At 30.2% G+C, this 17,530-nt stretch overlaps 2 protein-coding genes across 3 annotated transcripts in view; one reads left to right on the top strand and one right to left on the bottom strand.

Moving 5' to 3' along the window:
- The first annotated feature begins 605 nt into the window (after positions 1–605).
- Positions 606–17,371, top strand: LOC107437083 (17-beta-hydroxysteroid dehydrogenase type 6). Its single transcript, XM_016048967.3, has 6 exons — positions 606–989; positions 4,563–4,775; positions 13,068–13,250; positions 15,347–15,479; positions 16,425–16,733; positions 17,016–17,371. Exons 1-6 carry the CDS (start codon positions 770–772, stop codon positions 17,047–17,049), a joined length of 1,092 nt encoding a protein of 363 aa, XP_015904453.2. The 5' UTR covers positions 606–769; the 3' UTR covers positions 17,050–17,371.
- The window catches only part of LOC107437082 (mus81 structure-specific endonuclease subunit), a 104,819-nt gene continuing 93,930 nt past the window's right edge, over positions 6,642–17,530 (bottom strand). For both annotated transcript variants that reach the window (XM_016048965.4, XM_071183289.1), the window contains one exon: positions 6,642–7,354. The gene's annotated coding sequence lies outside the window, so the exon portion shown is untranslated. The remainder of the gene's footprint in view (positions 7,355–17,530) is intronic.

Raw genomic sequence — 17,530 nt, 5'->3', positions numbered from 1 at the left:
ACTAATTTTTTTACGATGATTAACAATAATTAATGATAACTAAATACCTGCAACTGACGTCATCGTAGGTAATGGTGGCATTTGTCGAATCAGAAGCGGATCAGGATCGACACACACGCGTGACGTTACTTACAGATATTCAATTAAATCTGATTTAAATTACATAGTTAGGCATAATAAATTGAATTTTTCACGAGTTCCAATTAACGATTATTATATTTTGTGTGCATATTGCAAACAGAATACTTAATACATCTGAATTTATTTTTTAATGGTACAAAATGAGATGCTAAATGCATTTTTAAATTAAATAACTTCAGTTCTGATTTTAGTATAATCTAGTAAAGTTTCTCTTCAATAAATACAACTGAATTAATTTGTACAGTCACGGTTTCTTAAAAGCATGAAACTCAAATCTTGTTCGCGGATCGAAAAATTTAGGGAAAATCGAAATAACGCTAGATAATTTCATCAAGGCGGAAATTTTCTACATGATAAAAAACTGAGAATAATCTTATTAAATCCTTTCTTATCGCTTGCAGAAACATTCGTATACCAAGCACACGATCTTTCGAATAACAAAGAGTTTTTAGAACTCTGTTTCAGTTATGCCAGGTGATGAGACAAAACGTGATTTTGAAGAGGAAAATTGGAAAAGGAAATAAAAAAAGAAATAAATCACTTAACTGAAAGACGTGAACTTCAAACTTTATTTTCGATTATTATTATTTTTTTCTTTACATTTGAATTCCATTTCCCTACCAGTAACATGCTTGACAAACATTTGGTTCGAACAACTGCTGTTGCAGTTACTGTTTTTTGTGCTTTAGAATTGTTTTCACGGACAGTTGAAAATTGGACAGTATTTTACTCAACGGTCGGTAAAATAGTAATCTGTGCATTTATTAGTGGATTTTTATTGGACTTAATTGGATACAAGATTCTGAAAACTACGATAGATACCAAAAATAAAGCCGTTTTTATAACAGGTAAATTTGTAATATTTATATTTTTGGCATAGCTTGTGGCATATAGGGAGAGTTGCAATTTTCATAAATTTGCCAAAGAATTTACTAATTATAATTTTACACATGATTAATAATTATAAACATTATTTTTAATTAAAATTTGAACGTTTATTATCGTTTTGAATGACATATAAGCAAATTGGAATTCTAAATCTTTTAAAGAATTAATTAAAAAAAAAGGTTTTGGTGAAAAAGACCACGATTTCCATGTCGGTAATAAGATATTTTGTTGTAATTAAGTGAAAATTTTATTTTGTGTATCGTGCTGTAATCTAGTGGAAATTTTATTGAGTGTATTGAGATGTAATCTAATAAAAATTAAAAAGTACCTATTTGGACTTAAGTATTATGAATTTCCATAATATATATAGCAAAATATTATGGAAATAAATACAAAAAGGACAAAAAGAAAAAAAAATGAAGAGAATTAAGAAAAAAAAAGTTTTATTTACTGCGCATAAGCTGCAAGTAAATAGAACTCATAAAATAAGTTCAAAATCTAGAGAAAGCATGTAAAAATTACAGAACAATGAAAAAAGGGAAAAAGAAAAATAATAATAATAAAAATTCGGAAAAAAAATCAGAAAAAAGGGAAAAAAATTAATAACACTCTGGGGACAGTCAAGCGAGCAGGACTACAAGCACAGGACTCTAAAAAAGCAAATTAATTTTATTTACTCAGGAATTATGGAAATCTTAATAATTATAATCGGTCTATTAAATAGGTCGAGGGAAAAATATTTATCTCATAAGTTAGAAAAAGGAAAATTGTTAATCAATGCATACTTGAACTAAACATAGATTAAAATAGATGTAAATTTTAAAGTGTGAGAAATAGCGTTTTGTTAAGAATAATAAATTAAGAAAAATATTTACAGAAAAAGAATAACATAAAAAGATTAGTTGAAGCTTTTTATAATACAACCCCCCTCTCCGAAAAATTATAATTACCATCTAAAATTTAAAAAAAAAAAATTATTATCTATTCACAATAATTTCCCTATGATAGAAGTACAATTAAGATGAAAAGAATATAATTTGCAATATTATCAGCATATAAGATGGCAGCAAACTTTTAAAAAAAATTTTGCTCATTGAATATCTTTTTGTTTCATTGTACAAGATTTTTAAATAGGAGTCAGCACTTGATTTATTTATAATATTGTCTTCTGATTTGGCAATTTATATTTTATTTTGATTTGGTTATTCTAAGTATAACTGTTTGGTTATTTTTATTTATTAGTGGGCGTTTCATTTTTAAGTCTTAATATGTGTACTTTTAAGTAGTGTTTGCTGGTTAATTTTTTTTTCTGTGCTTTTTAATTCTTGTAATGATTTTCTCTTATTTGTTTATTCATTATGGGGCCTCGGGGGCACTGTCAATTATGGTTTTTCCACTGACAACAGAAAGGCTCCTGTGTGTTGGTAGGCAGTGTGTCCCCTGAAAAAGTGCTATCTTGACAATACATATATCTTTTATTTATTTTTTGCTTTTTATTACTTTCTCCTACTTTGTTTGTTTGAATATCTAAATTAAAATAAAGCTAATTTGGTTTTAGCTACTTTTCCATTTTGATTTAATGTTTTAATTATTAATTTACCGTTTTGTCTTTTTCTGTATTTGTAAATTAGATTCATTTTCTGATTAAACCAATATATAAAAGTAATATGAATTATAAAAAAACGCATATTTGTACTTACGGTAAAAACTTCAACACAATTAAAATGTTCTAGAAGAAAAAGTAGTAATGCTACCAGCAAATTTAAGAATTTGATTATTTCTTATAATTACACAATTAAAGAAAATTTTTCAATCAAGGTGAGAAAAATTTATAAAAATGTGTAAGATAAAATTTAAAACATGAAATTTAAAAAACAGATTAAATTTTTTGTTGTAGGAAACATTTTAATCTGAAATTTGAATTCAGTATTGTTTACTTTATTTGAGGGGGAAAATGATACATTGGATGTTACTCTAAAGTTTATAAAAACTTCAGTATTTTTAGGGGCATTTTTGTTGGACTAGGGGTTGTATTTCCCAAAAGGAGGAAAACAGTCCCAAATCTCAGCAATGTTGTGTTGAAAGATCCTGGTTTCAAATATGAATTAAGCTTTATAATTTTTTTTTAATCTATTTGTGGTTTGACCACAAACAGAGAAAAAAACTACCATCGCCCCATATATCTTTTTTCGATATGGGTTAACGTTGAATTTGAAGGGCCGGATCTTTCAGAAAAAGGAGACATGTTCGTCTTAGCCATGTTTAGTTAGGTCATATTCGGTATATATTGTTTTTTTTTTAAACCAAAACTTATTAATGGCAATCAGCAATAAGACGTACTTTTTCTTTTTAGACCAAGGGTGGATGCAAAATATCGAAGCTCTTCCATAGTATTTATAGCCTTACGAACGTATTGATATAACACGTTGCATACACAGATGAAAAGTCGACGATCGTTAAGTGAGGTTCCATTGTAACATTTAGATCAAGGAAAAGTTCGGTAATTGGAGAAATTACTATTTGTTGAAGATGCCGGATGAATTACCACGAGTTAAAAATGTTGATTGATGTATTTACCATAAGTTGAAGAATTCCTATTTCCCATTTAAATCAGATATTCTATATCTTGGATGTACACTCTTCCGATGTTGATTGATATATTTTCAGTTGTCCATATATTCATGTCAGATATTTTATATTTTCGATTCACCCCCTTCCCTACCGTTTTATCCTGCCGGCTTTTAAGGATAGCAGTCCTGAGGCCAGGACAAACAGGCACAGGATTTTAAAAACAAGCAAACTAATTTTATTCACTCATCATAATTAGAGAATGAATATCCAAGTGACGCAATAAATGTTAAGGAAAATCTTGCAACATAATTCTTTAAAATATATCGTTTTAGAGAATAAGAAAAATCTTAATGATTTAAATTGGTCTATTAAATAGGTCGAGGGAAAAATGTGTTTATCACAAGTTAGGAAAAAAAGTTAAAATGTTAATTAATGCATACTTGAAATAAAAATAGATTAAAAGACAGGATGTGAACATTAAAGTGTGAGAAAGAGCGTTTTGAAATAATAAATAAAGAAAAAGGATAACATAAAGATTTGTTGAAGCTTTTTATGTTATATATATAAAATAAGAACTGTAAAGACTCTGTTCAAAGGCATTTTACGTATTACATATTTTAACGCATTAAAATTAGTCTTAAACCGCTAAAATTGTTTTTGTCATAAAAATAATAGTAGTCGATTTAAAGTTTTAGTTATCGATCCTCAGTCGTCAATAAGGCGAATCCTTTGGCAGAGCGCCCCTCTTTCTACAGTCCACTGACGCTCTAGCGCACAAAGACGTATATTTGTCTTAATAAACATACCCATTTTTATTAAATGTACTAGGATTTCATACCTTCAAAATTGCTATTTGAGAAACTTGTCCATGAAGGAAAAATGTTCGAATTCTTTTAATGTTAGTTTTGATCTGTTTGTCTTTTTAAACTATACATTTGTTAATCAATAAGACCCTATTACAGGATGTGACAGTGGAATAGGATACAGTCTAGCAAAGCGACTTGATTTGCGAGGTTATGATGTCTTTGCGGGATGCTTATCGCCTTCAAAAGGAGGTGGACTGGAATTAACAGAAACATGCTCACATCGTTTACGAACAATTCAGGTAGATATAACAAAAAACGAGAGTATACTGGAAGCCAAAGACTTCATTCGAAATAATCTTGGAGAATCAGGTAAGTGGTGTGAAACAAAAGAGAAAAAAAAAATTAAAACTAACGGTTATTCTGTAATTATTATTTTTTACAAAATTAAAATAATTCTGGCACTAAATATACCAAGCGTCCCAAAAATGATGAAAGATTTTGAAAATCAATTAATTTAGAAGGAGATGAATAAAATCTCGATGCGTTCAACTTTGGAAACTAATTGAATTCTTCTTATGAAGTTTCGAAATTAGTTACATAATTGCCAACAGATGGCTATGAAAAAGAGTAAAGTAACGTTTTCAAAATAATGAAAATATACCCCAAAGAAGTAGAACAATTCTGAGGACAACAATAACAGACCCCGAAGGAAATGTTTCAGTAAAAATTATCAAACAGTAATCATTGTTTTATAGTTTTTTTCTTTCTTTCAAGAAGCTATGCCACCTGACGACGAATTTTATAGCTAATTTTAAACCTTAGAGAGATAAATTTTACGGCTTCTTCAGCTGAACGCAAGAACCTGTTGGTTTCTATCTCTTTCCGTTTTTCTTTATTTTTGATCTGTTCCATTTAAAGTAAGATTAAGGATTTAGAGAATATGTTGGGTACTTAGAAACTATTGTCGAAAAAAATAATTAAAAAAAAATTAATGCACAGGGTATTGTTTGTTGGGCACCAGGATATGAATAAAGTAGAATTAATGCGAAAGTAATTTATTCATGAAAATTGAAATACTGTCGGACATGAACAACTATCTTCTTCAAATAAGTGGCACAGTATGAGGATAAAATTAACTGACGCCAAATTAACAGCAAATATTTCAAAATATATGCATGTAAACACACATATAATATAAGCTTCTGCAATAAATCAGGACAAGGAGGACAATAACATAGGAGATCGTTCCCAAATATCAAACAAACGATAAAATTTCGGTAACTTCATACAAATTAACCAGTTATTCCAGAAAAAAAATCTGGTGCGTTTGGATCAAAGATAATTTTAATAGAAAATACAATTTCTAAAAAAAAAAAAAAAAAAAACATATAAAAGGGATAAACATGCATCCGATGTAATTCTCTAAATCCTTTGACTGATCTTGGAGCTCTAATTTAGTGTACCTTCTTGCAGCATCTTCCTATTCCAATTGCTGACAAATTGAATGTAATAGTAATAAGTATGATGAATGTATAATGGGAAGAACACATACAAGAAAAGAACTTTTACAGCAGAGGTTCCGAACTTATTTTGATCTATTCCCCCTTCAAAAATACAAAGCATAGCTAAAAAATATTTATTCATGTTTTGATTATTTCACAACACTTTTTAAAAATCAAACATTGAAAGCATATAAAATTATGAATCACTATCGCTTTCATAGTTTCTTTCTTTTATATCAAGAAACTAATAATTTAAGCGTAAGAAATCATACTTCAATTATTAGTATAGCAAACCAACGTGCTATTTTAGATCCTTTTTGAATAATGTAATGTTCTTTTCTCACAAGTTCTTTGATACACGGAAGAGCGTTTGTTCAGGAGAGAAACAAGTCTTTTTCAACAAATCGTTTGTTGTGGTGACTGCAACTGTGGCAAAACCTAGACTGATGGTGTAGGTTGGGGAATTGGATGTTCAGGTTGCGAAGAATGTGCAGCTGAGGGAATAATTATTTCTTCTGGGGCGAAAGACTGATTTAAAGAATTCTGTATAGACCTAAGCACTTTGCTCCTTTTATCTATATCCGTGTCCAACTGTTTCCTTGCTTCCTAAAACGAAACTCCCTGTGACATCCTGTCAATAAATCTATTTGTCAATTTGTTTGCTCATGAGCTAGTGAGGTGGCTATCGCACTTTAATTAACGCCGGCGTATAATTTTACGCCGGCTTTCTTCATTTCTTTTCTGATACTGCTGGGCTTTCCTTCTTTCTTCTGGCGCATACCATACGTGGATGCGAGCTTCCTCTAGGTGGCTATTGCACTTTAATTAACTCCGGAGTATAAATTATACGCCGGCGTTCTTCATTTCTTCTCTGATACTGCTGGGATTTCCTTCTTTCTTGCGCATACCACACGAGGATTCGAGCTTCCTTTGGGTGGCTATTGCACTTGAATTAACTCCGGCGTTCTTCATTTCGTCTCTGATACTGCTGGGCTTTCCCTCTTTCTTCTGGCGCATACCATACGTGGATGCGAGCTTCCTCTGGGTGACTATTGCACTTTAATTAACTCCGGAGTACAAATTATACGCCGGCGTTCTTCATTTCTTTTCTGATACTGCTGGGATTTCCTTCTTTCTTGCGCATACCACACGAGGATTCGAGCTTCCTTTGGGTGGCTATTGCACTTGAATTAACTCCGGCGTTCTTCATTTCGTCTCTGATACTGCTGGGCTTTCCTTCTTTCTTCTGGCGCATACCATACGTGGATGCGAGCTTCCTCTAGGTGGCTATTGCACTTTAATTAACTCCGGCGTATAAATTATACGCCGGCGTTCTTCATTTCTTCTCTGATACTGCTGGACTTTCCTTCTTTCTTCTTGCGCATACCATACGTGGATGCTCCGTATGGCCTGAGATTTTTTCTTTCCTTCTCTATATTCCCGTACCTAAAAAGAATTCCAGAATTATGATTACATGTTGCACATAAAAATTAAAAAAAATTGTTAAAAAATCAAAGAGTAATTGCAAAAATAAACAAGCTGTTACAACTAACATTTTTCATAATATTCACAGATTTTCTTAAGGCTGTTTTTCGATGGCTCCGTCATAACATAAATTATGCTTTTTTTTGCGACTAATAACTGCTGTAAGTTTGCAACTGTAACTCATGACTGTTAGGTCAAGTTTAGCCAGCGCTGTCTACGCTTGTTCTAAAAATTGAGCAAGACATCAATATGGAGAAAGCCCACAGTTTTGTGAAAATGAAAAGCTTTTGTAATCTAATTTTTTTAATATTTAAAAACTTACTCCAATGCTGCATTACTTGGGCTCATAAAAATTTGCAATAACTGAGATAGAGGTATTGATTTTGATAATTTTCGTCTAGGTGGAAAAATGTCGCCAAATTGGCAATTTTTAAAAAAGTTTAATAACAAATATTTAAGTTATTTGTCAGTTCTAAGCCCAGATAATTCTTCACGACAAGATTATATATATAGTTCAAAATCATCGCATTGCTCCAAGTGTAAGGCACTTAAATTAAGAATTTTTTCAAAATTTTCTTTGGCGACAGAGCTTCGAAATACAGCATTAATGTAAATTTCATTTTTTGCGTTTTTGGTCATATCTTTAAAACTAATCGGGCAATTTAAAAAAAAAAAAAAAAAAATTGCACCCGCTCATGAAACTCGTTTACACAAAGATAATTTTATGCNCAAACAGTATAATTGCAAAAATAAACAAGCTGGTACAACTAACATTTTTCATAATATTCACAGATTTTCTTAAGGCTGTTTTTCGATGGTTCCATCATAACATAAATTATGCTTTTTTTTGCGACTAATAACTGCTGTAAGTTTGCAACCGTTACTCATGACTGTTAGGTCAAGTTTAGCCAGCGTTGTCTATGCTTGTTCTAAAAATTGAGCAAGACATCAATATGGAGAAAGCCCACAGTTTTGTGAAAATGAAAAGCTTTTGTAATCTAATTCTTTTAATATTTAAAAACTTACTCCAATGCTGCATTACTTGGGGTCATAAAAATTTGCAATAACTGAGATAGAGGTAGTGATTTTGATAATTTTCGTCTAGGTGGAAAAATGTCGCCAAATTGGCAATTTTTAAAAAAGTTTAATAACAAATATTTAAGTTATTTGTCAGTTCTAAGCCCAGATAATTCTTCACGACAAGATTATATATATAGTTCAAAATCATCGCATTGCTCCAAGTGTAAGGCACTTAAATTAAGAATTTTTTCAAAATTTTCTTTGGCGACAGAGCTTCGAAATACAGCATTAATGTAAATTTCATTTTTTGCGTTTTTGGTCATATCTTTAAAACTAATCGGGCAATTTAAAAAAAAAAAAAAAAAAATTGCACCCGCTCATGAAACTCGTTTACACAAAGATAATTTTATGCAAAAAAATTACTTTAAAAAATTTATTATTTTTCATAAATTTAATGCTGGACGAAAAAATTTTGAATTATTAACTATAAATTTTTTTTATACATATTAATCTACGAATTTTTCTATAGTGAAATTATAAGTTTCAATTGTTTTAATTAAGTAGAATATTAAACAAATTAAAATAAATTTTTAAAAATATAATTTGGCGGCAATGAAAAACATATTTAAATGGAGGGATTAATTTCTAACTTTGGTTAATAAACAAGGAACTTGACTTATGCAAGCCTAGCATACAACCATATTTCCATGTTTTTGAAAATTCTACTTAACGTTTACCAATTTCATCAATGTTTTAGACAAAAATATCGCAAATTATATAAAACCTTGTGAATGTGCATTAGAATTACCATACCCTCAGAATTTTTTTAACTTTGAACTTTTCTGCCTCGAAGACTATCGAAGTTTTAAAAATGATTATCCCTAATATTTTGCATATAATTATAATAAGTTATGTAAATTTTATTTTAGTGTGAAATCCTTGTATAAATGAAGTAAAAACAACATAAAAAACACAAACAATGTGAAATAAAAAGTTCACGTGTTCAAATTCTAAAAATGTGGAAAATCATAATTTTTTTTTATAAAGGAAATTAATAAAAAAAAGAATCTTAGGTTTTTGGTCAGAAATCAGCTCAAAATTGCCTAGAAACTTCGAGATATTTTTCTATTAACTATTAACAAATAAACTTCTCCGAGCAATCACAACATTATTTCATTTTTTTTATTGTCTGAACTTTGTTGCTTAGCAACGAAGTAAAATTAGGAAAAGGGTGCGTAGCCAAATTATTCAACAAAAAATAAGCACTTTTCCAGCACTCAAATAATATTTTCAAGCACTTTAAAAAAATATCATAATTCGGCAGGGTTGGAAAGTTTTTGACAATTGACTGTTTTTAACCATAAAAAAAAAACCTTTTGGAACTGTTTTTGACAATTGTGAAAATTTTTGAATCATGCAAATCGAATGACGTTTTCATACACTACGGACTGACGATGCGCCGAAAGAGATTGAGGTTGAATTAATTATGAAAACGTTAAATAGAACAATGTGAACAGTGCCTTTCTGCATAATTCGTAACGAAAATTAACATGGTAAAGGAAAAATCTTAATTTTAAAAAGGAAAACTTAAGCATTTTTTAAAAACACCCAATGGAAAAAGTACCTTTAAGGGGTTTTAAAAAACGAAAATAAGCACTTTTTTAAAACGCTACACTTGAATAAGTCTATGCTTATCTTAAATTATTCCTATCCCCCCTCCCCAATTTATAATCCAATCTTTTCGAAATTTTGTCTACCAAATCTCTTATCCAAATAAGTAAAAAAATGTATGTTTATCCAGAGAGAGTACGCTTTTGTGTCTGATTTCATAACTTAATAGTTAACATCAATTAATTAGCATATTTGAAATTATTACCAGAAACCATTAAGATTGACATTTAGTACGTAAAAATCCCATCATTAGAACGAAAGTTTCCCAGAGTGATATCTTTTTTATTTTGAGCACTGTACCTAAAATTATTAGCCTCCCTGGCAGTGTTTTTCATATTTTGTTTATCATATTATGACTCATGGTAGTAAAATAAAAATTCAGAACTGTATTCCTTTATGCTTCTGTAGTGAAGAGGATAAAATTCCGTCAATACTCCCTTGTTGTTCTATAGTAGTTTTTCGCTTGTATGTGTTGTTCTTAAAAAAATACAAATGAAGGGAATATTCTTATATTCCCTTGTACTGATTTTGCAATTAATATACAGGAATAGCTCCCAATGGCATTACTATTTTTATAATAGTTTTTGGGTATCATTTGTAATCGTTTAGTAAAGTTTTGAATCATTATGAAGTGCCCAACTCCCCTCCAAATCTATTACTACTGAACTATGCGTCGCTTGGACATGTAGTACCTGTTCAAGGGGATAGTCTTGATTCTATCATTGTAGTATCAAACTAAATTAGTCACCATTTACCTTAAAAACAACGAATAAACCCTACCGGAAGTCTTGGCCCTTCCATGACGTCATAGCTTGACCTAACTACTTCCTTTTTAACGTCCCTAGTAGGGGCCGGGATAGCATGGTTGGTAGGAAGTTGGACTCATGTTCGTGAGTTCGAATCCCTTCGACTGAAGAATCTCCGTGTATTAAATGATGAATGGTTCCCATAACAAATCATTACCTCTGAGCGGTGGTGGTTCAGGGGATAGAGAATTCGTCTTCCAATGAGGTAAACCGTGTTCGAATTCCAGCGATGGCACCGACCACAGTGCTGACGTAAAATATCCTCAGTGCTAGACGGATCATGGGTTAGAGTCCCTTTGCCGTCAGGCTAAATGTGGGGGGTTAGTTCCATCAAAAAATCCTCCACGAAGGCAAATTTCTCCCACTATTTGATCAAGAGCTCCCTTTTCTTCTGGATTGGGCTCAAAATTACAAGGCTACGGAGTTGAACATAAGTAGTCTTAGACTCAAAATTGTGTTGGCTGTTCAACTACGGTTGTAAAATAAAATACCTCTGGTTGTACTGAATTGAAGATTGATTGTTATCCGTTTCAGGTCAAAATTACGATAAGTGGATGAATGAATAAAATATGAATTGATCCTCCTTGTAAAACGGGCTGTGATGTGTGTGTGGCTGAAGTCATATTCTTCGCCATAGATGGTACTACTGAAAAACAAGCAACGCACCCTTTGCCTTAGAAATTGGTTGATTTCCCATAGCAGACTTGCTGATAGTGGCAAAATTAACACTTTCCGAGTTTGATTGTTACCGCAAGATTTAGTTTGTAATACAGTTGAAACGATATTGAATATTTTTGAATAGTTATTCATTTTATTTTCTATTCTTATGAGAGAACGATATAGTTAGTTCGTTGAGTTTAAAAAAAAAGTGAACTGTGATTTACTTCACGGAAGCTGCTGGTATATTACAAAAATTTGCTTTAGTTAATTGTCACAGTTATACGAATAAAATTTTATTGAATAACTATAATCATAAACATTTAATGATTATTTTTACTACGTGATTAAATTTGTATGACTTTTTTACTGAAAAATATCGGGAAAATTTCCGTATCATGATCTGTGGCAGAATAATAGCGAAGTCTTGGCAACTTCCGGGCAGTGGCCCGCGAGAAACTTTAAAAAAAAAAATCACAGAAAGGGACTAACTCGAAGGGTATAACTAGTAGCCCCCGACACCGGGGCAAATCTCTACATGTTTTTTAAAAAATATTTTTCCCGTTAGGAATTAATTTAGCGCTTTGGCGATTGTAGTTGATGTGGCAGATCACAATAAGAAAATATCCCCCAAAATATGTTCAGTTTCATTTTTCTGCCTGACTTGTACTGAGAAGCAACAGGATCCAAGTTTTATTATTAAATTTTACATTAACTCGTAAAATTAATATTTCAATTGAACTCACGAAACCTCACATAAAGATAAACATTTTATTGAAGTTCAATTAGAAATTACACAATGATCATGATGATTATGTTGACATCACTCTTTCATCTTTTACCTCATTTCTAAATCAACTTTTTTTTTTAATTTAAAAAAAAATATAAACTTCATAGCTCAAATTAGTGTAAATCAATACATTCGTGTCATCCACAAAAGTTATATACGTCTCTTATTGTGCTGCCATCTGTTGATGGTAAAGAGAACCATCGTCAAGAACAAGTTGAATTGAAGCTGCTTTTACAAAAGTGATCGAGTGGAAATGTTCTTCACCTTTTATCACAAGTGTAATTTGTCATGCAAACGTCATGTTTCTTTTTAAAAATTAGAATTCCTTATGGTTAGTATTAATTTAAAAGCTCTAATTAAAAAAGTATTATAATTCGGTTATTCTAAATTAAATTTTTCGGTTAAATTAGAATTCCTTTCGGTTGTTAGCATTTTTTAAGGAGTGCAACGTTACCTATCAATCAAATCTGAATTATTTTTGCCCATAACAAATTCCAACTGTTTCCTGTTCACTCGGATAAAATATCAGGTCATTCTAATCGGCATTTTAAAATTTTTTCTAAATATATACTATAGCCTTTTAGAGAGAACGTGTTTGACCACAATCATCAAGTACTTTCCTTATTACACTATTTCCATGCAAATATTAATACACATTAAATATTATATTACTAATTACATAATTACTGCGAAAATGTAATAAATATAATTGTATAAATTATTTTTACAGAGCTATGGGCTGTTGTAAATAATGCTGGCATATACAGGGGTTTTACAGTCGAGCTCTGCACTTTGGACCATTTCAAAGATGTATTCGATGTGAATGTGATGGGAACTGTCAGAGTGACCAAAGCATTCTTGCCGTTGTTAAGGCAGTCAAAGGGAAGATTGGTCAACATAAACAGCATAGCAGGTAAATGATGTTAACAGATAACCATCATTTTTTTTTTACATATTTTTAAATGACGATAATGTGAACTTTGGGTATGTTTGAATACAAAGCACTTATGTGGAGACCTCGATATTTATGTGAATCGTTTTTGCAAGGAGTGGAAAGAAAAAAAAAGTTCATAGGAAATATTCATTCTGATTAACAAATTATCGAACTTGCACAAGCTCTAAATTTGTTAATTAATTGAAATTTTAATTTTAACTTAATTAATGCTTATTAATCAGGTAATTAAACTACATATTTTTTCTTTCTGAAAAATGTAATTTCTTTTAACAGATCTGGAATCAATTACCTTAAAACAAATGAAACCATGGCATTATATGCCCACTTTCAGTAACTACATCTTCCAATAGTAATCCCGTTCACTCAGTTGAGTTTTGGAAACTTTTTAATATTAAAAATATTTTACAAATTGAGTTTAAGTCTCATGGCATTTTTTTTTCTCAAAAAAAGAAATATTTTCTTCTTTATTATCCTGTTTATTTTTTTTTGTCCAATAAAAATTAATTCCTGCCAGTTAGCTAAGTACAAATTTAATATGATTGCAAAAGTTAAAAAATTGTAGTCGTAGCCTTTTTTACATCTTGAATGGAAGATTTATCCACGAATCTTAGATCATGTTTAAGCTAAAGGCACGATTTAATAAATGCTCATTAATTATGTAAAAACAGCATATTTTCTGAAAGACATATTTCTTTCCACAATCAGAAATTAGTTTCCTCAAAATAAATTTGAAGGGATCAATTTAGATAGGGATGGCCTTTATCGCTCTCAACTTCATAGATTATCTGCTTATTCTTAGAATAAAATAAATTAGTAATATTTTCTGTTTCTTCTTCATTCTCTTATTAATTATGTCCGTCCAACAAAAATTAATTCCGACCAACTTAGTATAAACTTAATACAATAGCAAAGGATTAAATTCTGCAGTCATGGCGTTTTCAGATATTGAATTAAGGTCCTATCCACGAACCTTGGTTTATATTAAATCTAAAGGTCAGACTTAACTAATGCTTGTTTATAATGTAAAAACAGTATATTTTCTGTGAAACATATTTCTATCCACAATCAATTCCCTCAAAATAAATTTAGATAGATCAAATTATAGCCTTAAAGGCTCTCGATTTGAAGGATTATCCGCGATTCTTAGAATAAAGTATTTATTGTAGATTTCACTGCAACACCAGACATGAAAATTTCAAAATATTTTTAAATTTACAATGATGTGCGTGAGCCTCAATGTGATTTAACATGCTATTATACTCGCAAATTCGTTTTCTTTGAAACATAATATTTTTGATTATGAGTTACTACCACGAGAAAAACTTATCTGAAAATGGAAAAAAAAAGCTATAAATAAAATAGATACAAGCACTTTTTAATTTCTGGGATAAGGTCTCACGAGGGTGTTTTTCTTGTGGCAGTAAGTCAGTGTCATGCTTAAGCATCCATGCAAGAGTAATTACACTGAATTTTTTTCAAACAAACATGGAGTGAATTTTATTTTTCTAGATAAAAAAATATTCCTTAACCCTAGGACGCAGAAGGGATACCAGTTGTCCCTTTCATATATTTGTTTTCTGATGCTCTAATTACAACAAAAATATATTTTGGTATTTTTTTATTATAAAAATTAGTCTAATAGCTACGAAAAAAATTATTTAGATTATTGGAATTACATTTTTACTAAAGTATAAAATCCAAAATTAGTAATTAGAATTTTTTTTTCCACATTCATATTCGAAAATTTCTCAATAATTGTAATTAAAATTAGTAGTTTCGTAAATTATTTTAATTTTGTAAATTAAAATAGTTTCAATAATAAATATCCGTCAACTGCAAATTTGAAACATTGTTTGGAAGTGAGCGTGTTTGGAAGATTATACCTTTATCGCAGAAAAAACATTTAATAACCGCAAATTAATAAAAAGCTAAATATAATATTTTTCACTTGTTTTGACTCAAATCATTACAAAAAATGGAAAACAAATAATAATTATGCGTCAAAGTGAAATAATAAGTTAAAAAAAGTTATTATGTAAATGTTATTTTCATAGGAAGGTTCAGTGCTCTATATATGACGGCGTACACTATGACTAAACATGCAACCGTTGCTTTGACTGAATGTCTTCAACAGGAAATGTTAAAGCCTGGTGTTAAAGTCATTTCTGTAGAACCAGAACTTTTTCAGTAAGTATTCATTAAGATCTATGCAACAAGGCTTTTGTGCACTTTTTTCAGTCATTGCTCCTCACATACATCACCACTTCTCGAATATTTATAAAAACTAATTAATAGGCTCAACAGAGCTGAATCTATTCCAGTACTCAATGTGATCTTTCATTTTATCCATTTAAATATAAATGGAAAATAAAGGGATAGCTTAAATGATTCATCCACTTTCAAAGGACTATTTGTTTAGAAGAAAAAAGTCCGATGACATATGATATTCATATGATCGTCATATGATGGTTATAGTAAGCATTAATGATTAAAATTGGCAGTAATTATTTAAAATTGCTATAAAAAGACAAAAAGATGAAGTAGACAAATTTACTTCTTTTCCTTTTATTTTGAAGAACTATTTTGATGTAAAAATACATATCTACACTGTAAACACTGTTGTGTAATACATATCTGAATTTGGTATTGAAAAATTGTTAACTTTATTTCAAGTCAATACCAAATCAAGCGTTTTTATACACTAGTTATAAGCGTTTTTATACACTAGTTATTAACTATATCCAAAGGGTGTAGTTAAATGTTAATTTCAATAATTGAGAAAGCTCACAGCAATTTGCAGCCTGTTGGAGGGTAGTTTCTTAGTAGAAAAATATAACACTCTCAATTTATTAACAAATCTCACTTGTGGAGTTTCATGCTTAAAAAAAATGTCAGGAAAATTGGCAAAATAAGCAGAATTAAAGTTGGTAAAACTAAAATTGACCTAATTTTGAAATCAACCAGTACTTTGTTGGACATCTTGAAAAAGTGTATTTTTAGGATAGAATATGAATGACTTATAATCAAACATTTATATTGCTATTCTTTTTATCTTTTAGAACATCTACGCGGTAGACGATTTGTTTCATGATAAATTATATCTCACTTATTCTGATATTTTTTATTTTTTAGAACATCGATTGCAACAGAAGATTTGATTCACAATCTCATGAAAGAATCAGTAGATAATCTTGACGATGATTTAAAAGGTATATACAATGAGAAACGTGTAAAACAATTGAAACGCATTTCAAAATTAATTTTTGAAATGCATTCTTCACGAAATATTAGCATTGTTATTGATGAAATAGAAAGAGCAATAAGCGCTGTTCATCCAGACTCTGTATACACACCATGCAGGAATTGGATCACAAAACTGATGCTATATACAGGGCGATTCTTGCCGGCCAGTGCTTCACTCGGTGTTCAGAAGTTGTCATGGTAAGTATGCATACATGTACCTTTTTTCCATATTAAAATATCATGCTTTAACGATGCATAGCGCATAAAAATTACATAAAATTTAAGTATATATGCCCTTGCTACCCTTCCAAAGAAGTGCTGCATTGAAATTTCAAAGTAAAAAAAAAGAAAGTGTTTTCCTATTGGAAGAGACCGATTTCTAAAATAATTTTTTTTCTCTCTTAGATTAGGAAACTTGTATACTTTTAAAATTTTGTATGGTAAATGAAAAATATACTAATTCATTTCATTGATATTTAGGAAACTACTGGGAAAATATGCAGGCTCCATTTGATAAGAGTGTAGATAGATATTTCTTGAAATTAGACAAATCTATTGCAGTTTCCTGATATAAGTTTATCTCTGCACATGATGCACCCGCTTGTTATTGTTATACAACATGAGGCAAACAGCTAAACAATATAAGAAACCTTTTTGTTTTAGCTGAACTAAAAAATTGCACTTTTGGAAAATTTACATTCAGCAATCAATTCGGCCTTAGCATTGACTTTAATATTTCTTTTTTAAAAGAGAAAAGTTTTAGCTGATTGTGTTACTAATATGTAATTTTATGTCATTTATCTTGTTCTTCAATAAAGAATTATGTGACAAGGAAACTTCTAATAATGCAGAGAAGAGGTAAATATTAAATTTATAGTATTCTCAAGCACACATTGCTATAACTTATAAAGTTTATTACACAAAAGAATTTTTATAACACATCTTTTCCCTAAATTTAGCAAGCCATGTAAAGCTAACAACATTATCAAAGATTA

Source organism: Parasteatoda tepidariorum, chromosome 1 (genome assembly GCF_043381705.1).
Source record: "Parasteatoda tepidariorum isolate YZ-2023 chromosome 1, CAS_Ptep_4.0, whole genome shotgun sequence".
Classification (NCBI taxonomy): domain Eukaryota; kingdom Metazoa; phylum Arthropoda; class Arachnida; order Araneae; family Theridiidae; genus Parasteatoda; species Parasteatoda tepidariorum.
This window is presented reverse-complemented; position numbering and strand designations above follow the sequence as displayed.

What these genes read in the sequence shown, in the direction of transcription:
- LOC107437083 (XM_016048967.3), top strand. Translation starts at nt 770, where the DNA reads ATGCTTGACAAACATTTGGTTCGAACAACTGCTGTTGCAGTTACTGTT. An exon ending in AAATAATCTTGGAGAATCAG is followed by an intron (nt 4,776 to 13,067) that starts GTAAGTGGTGTG and finishes TTATTTTTACAG; the next exon opens with AGCTATGGGCTGTTGTAAAT. An exon ending in CAACATAAACAGCATAGCAG is followed by an intron (nt 13,251 to 15,346) that starts GTAAATGATGTT and finishes TTATTTTCATAG; the next exon opens with GAAGGTTCAGTGCTCTATAT.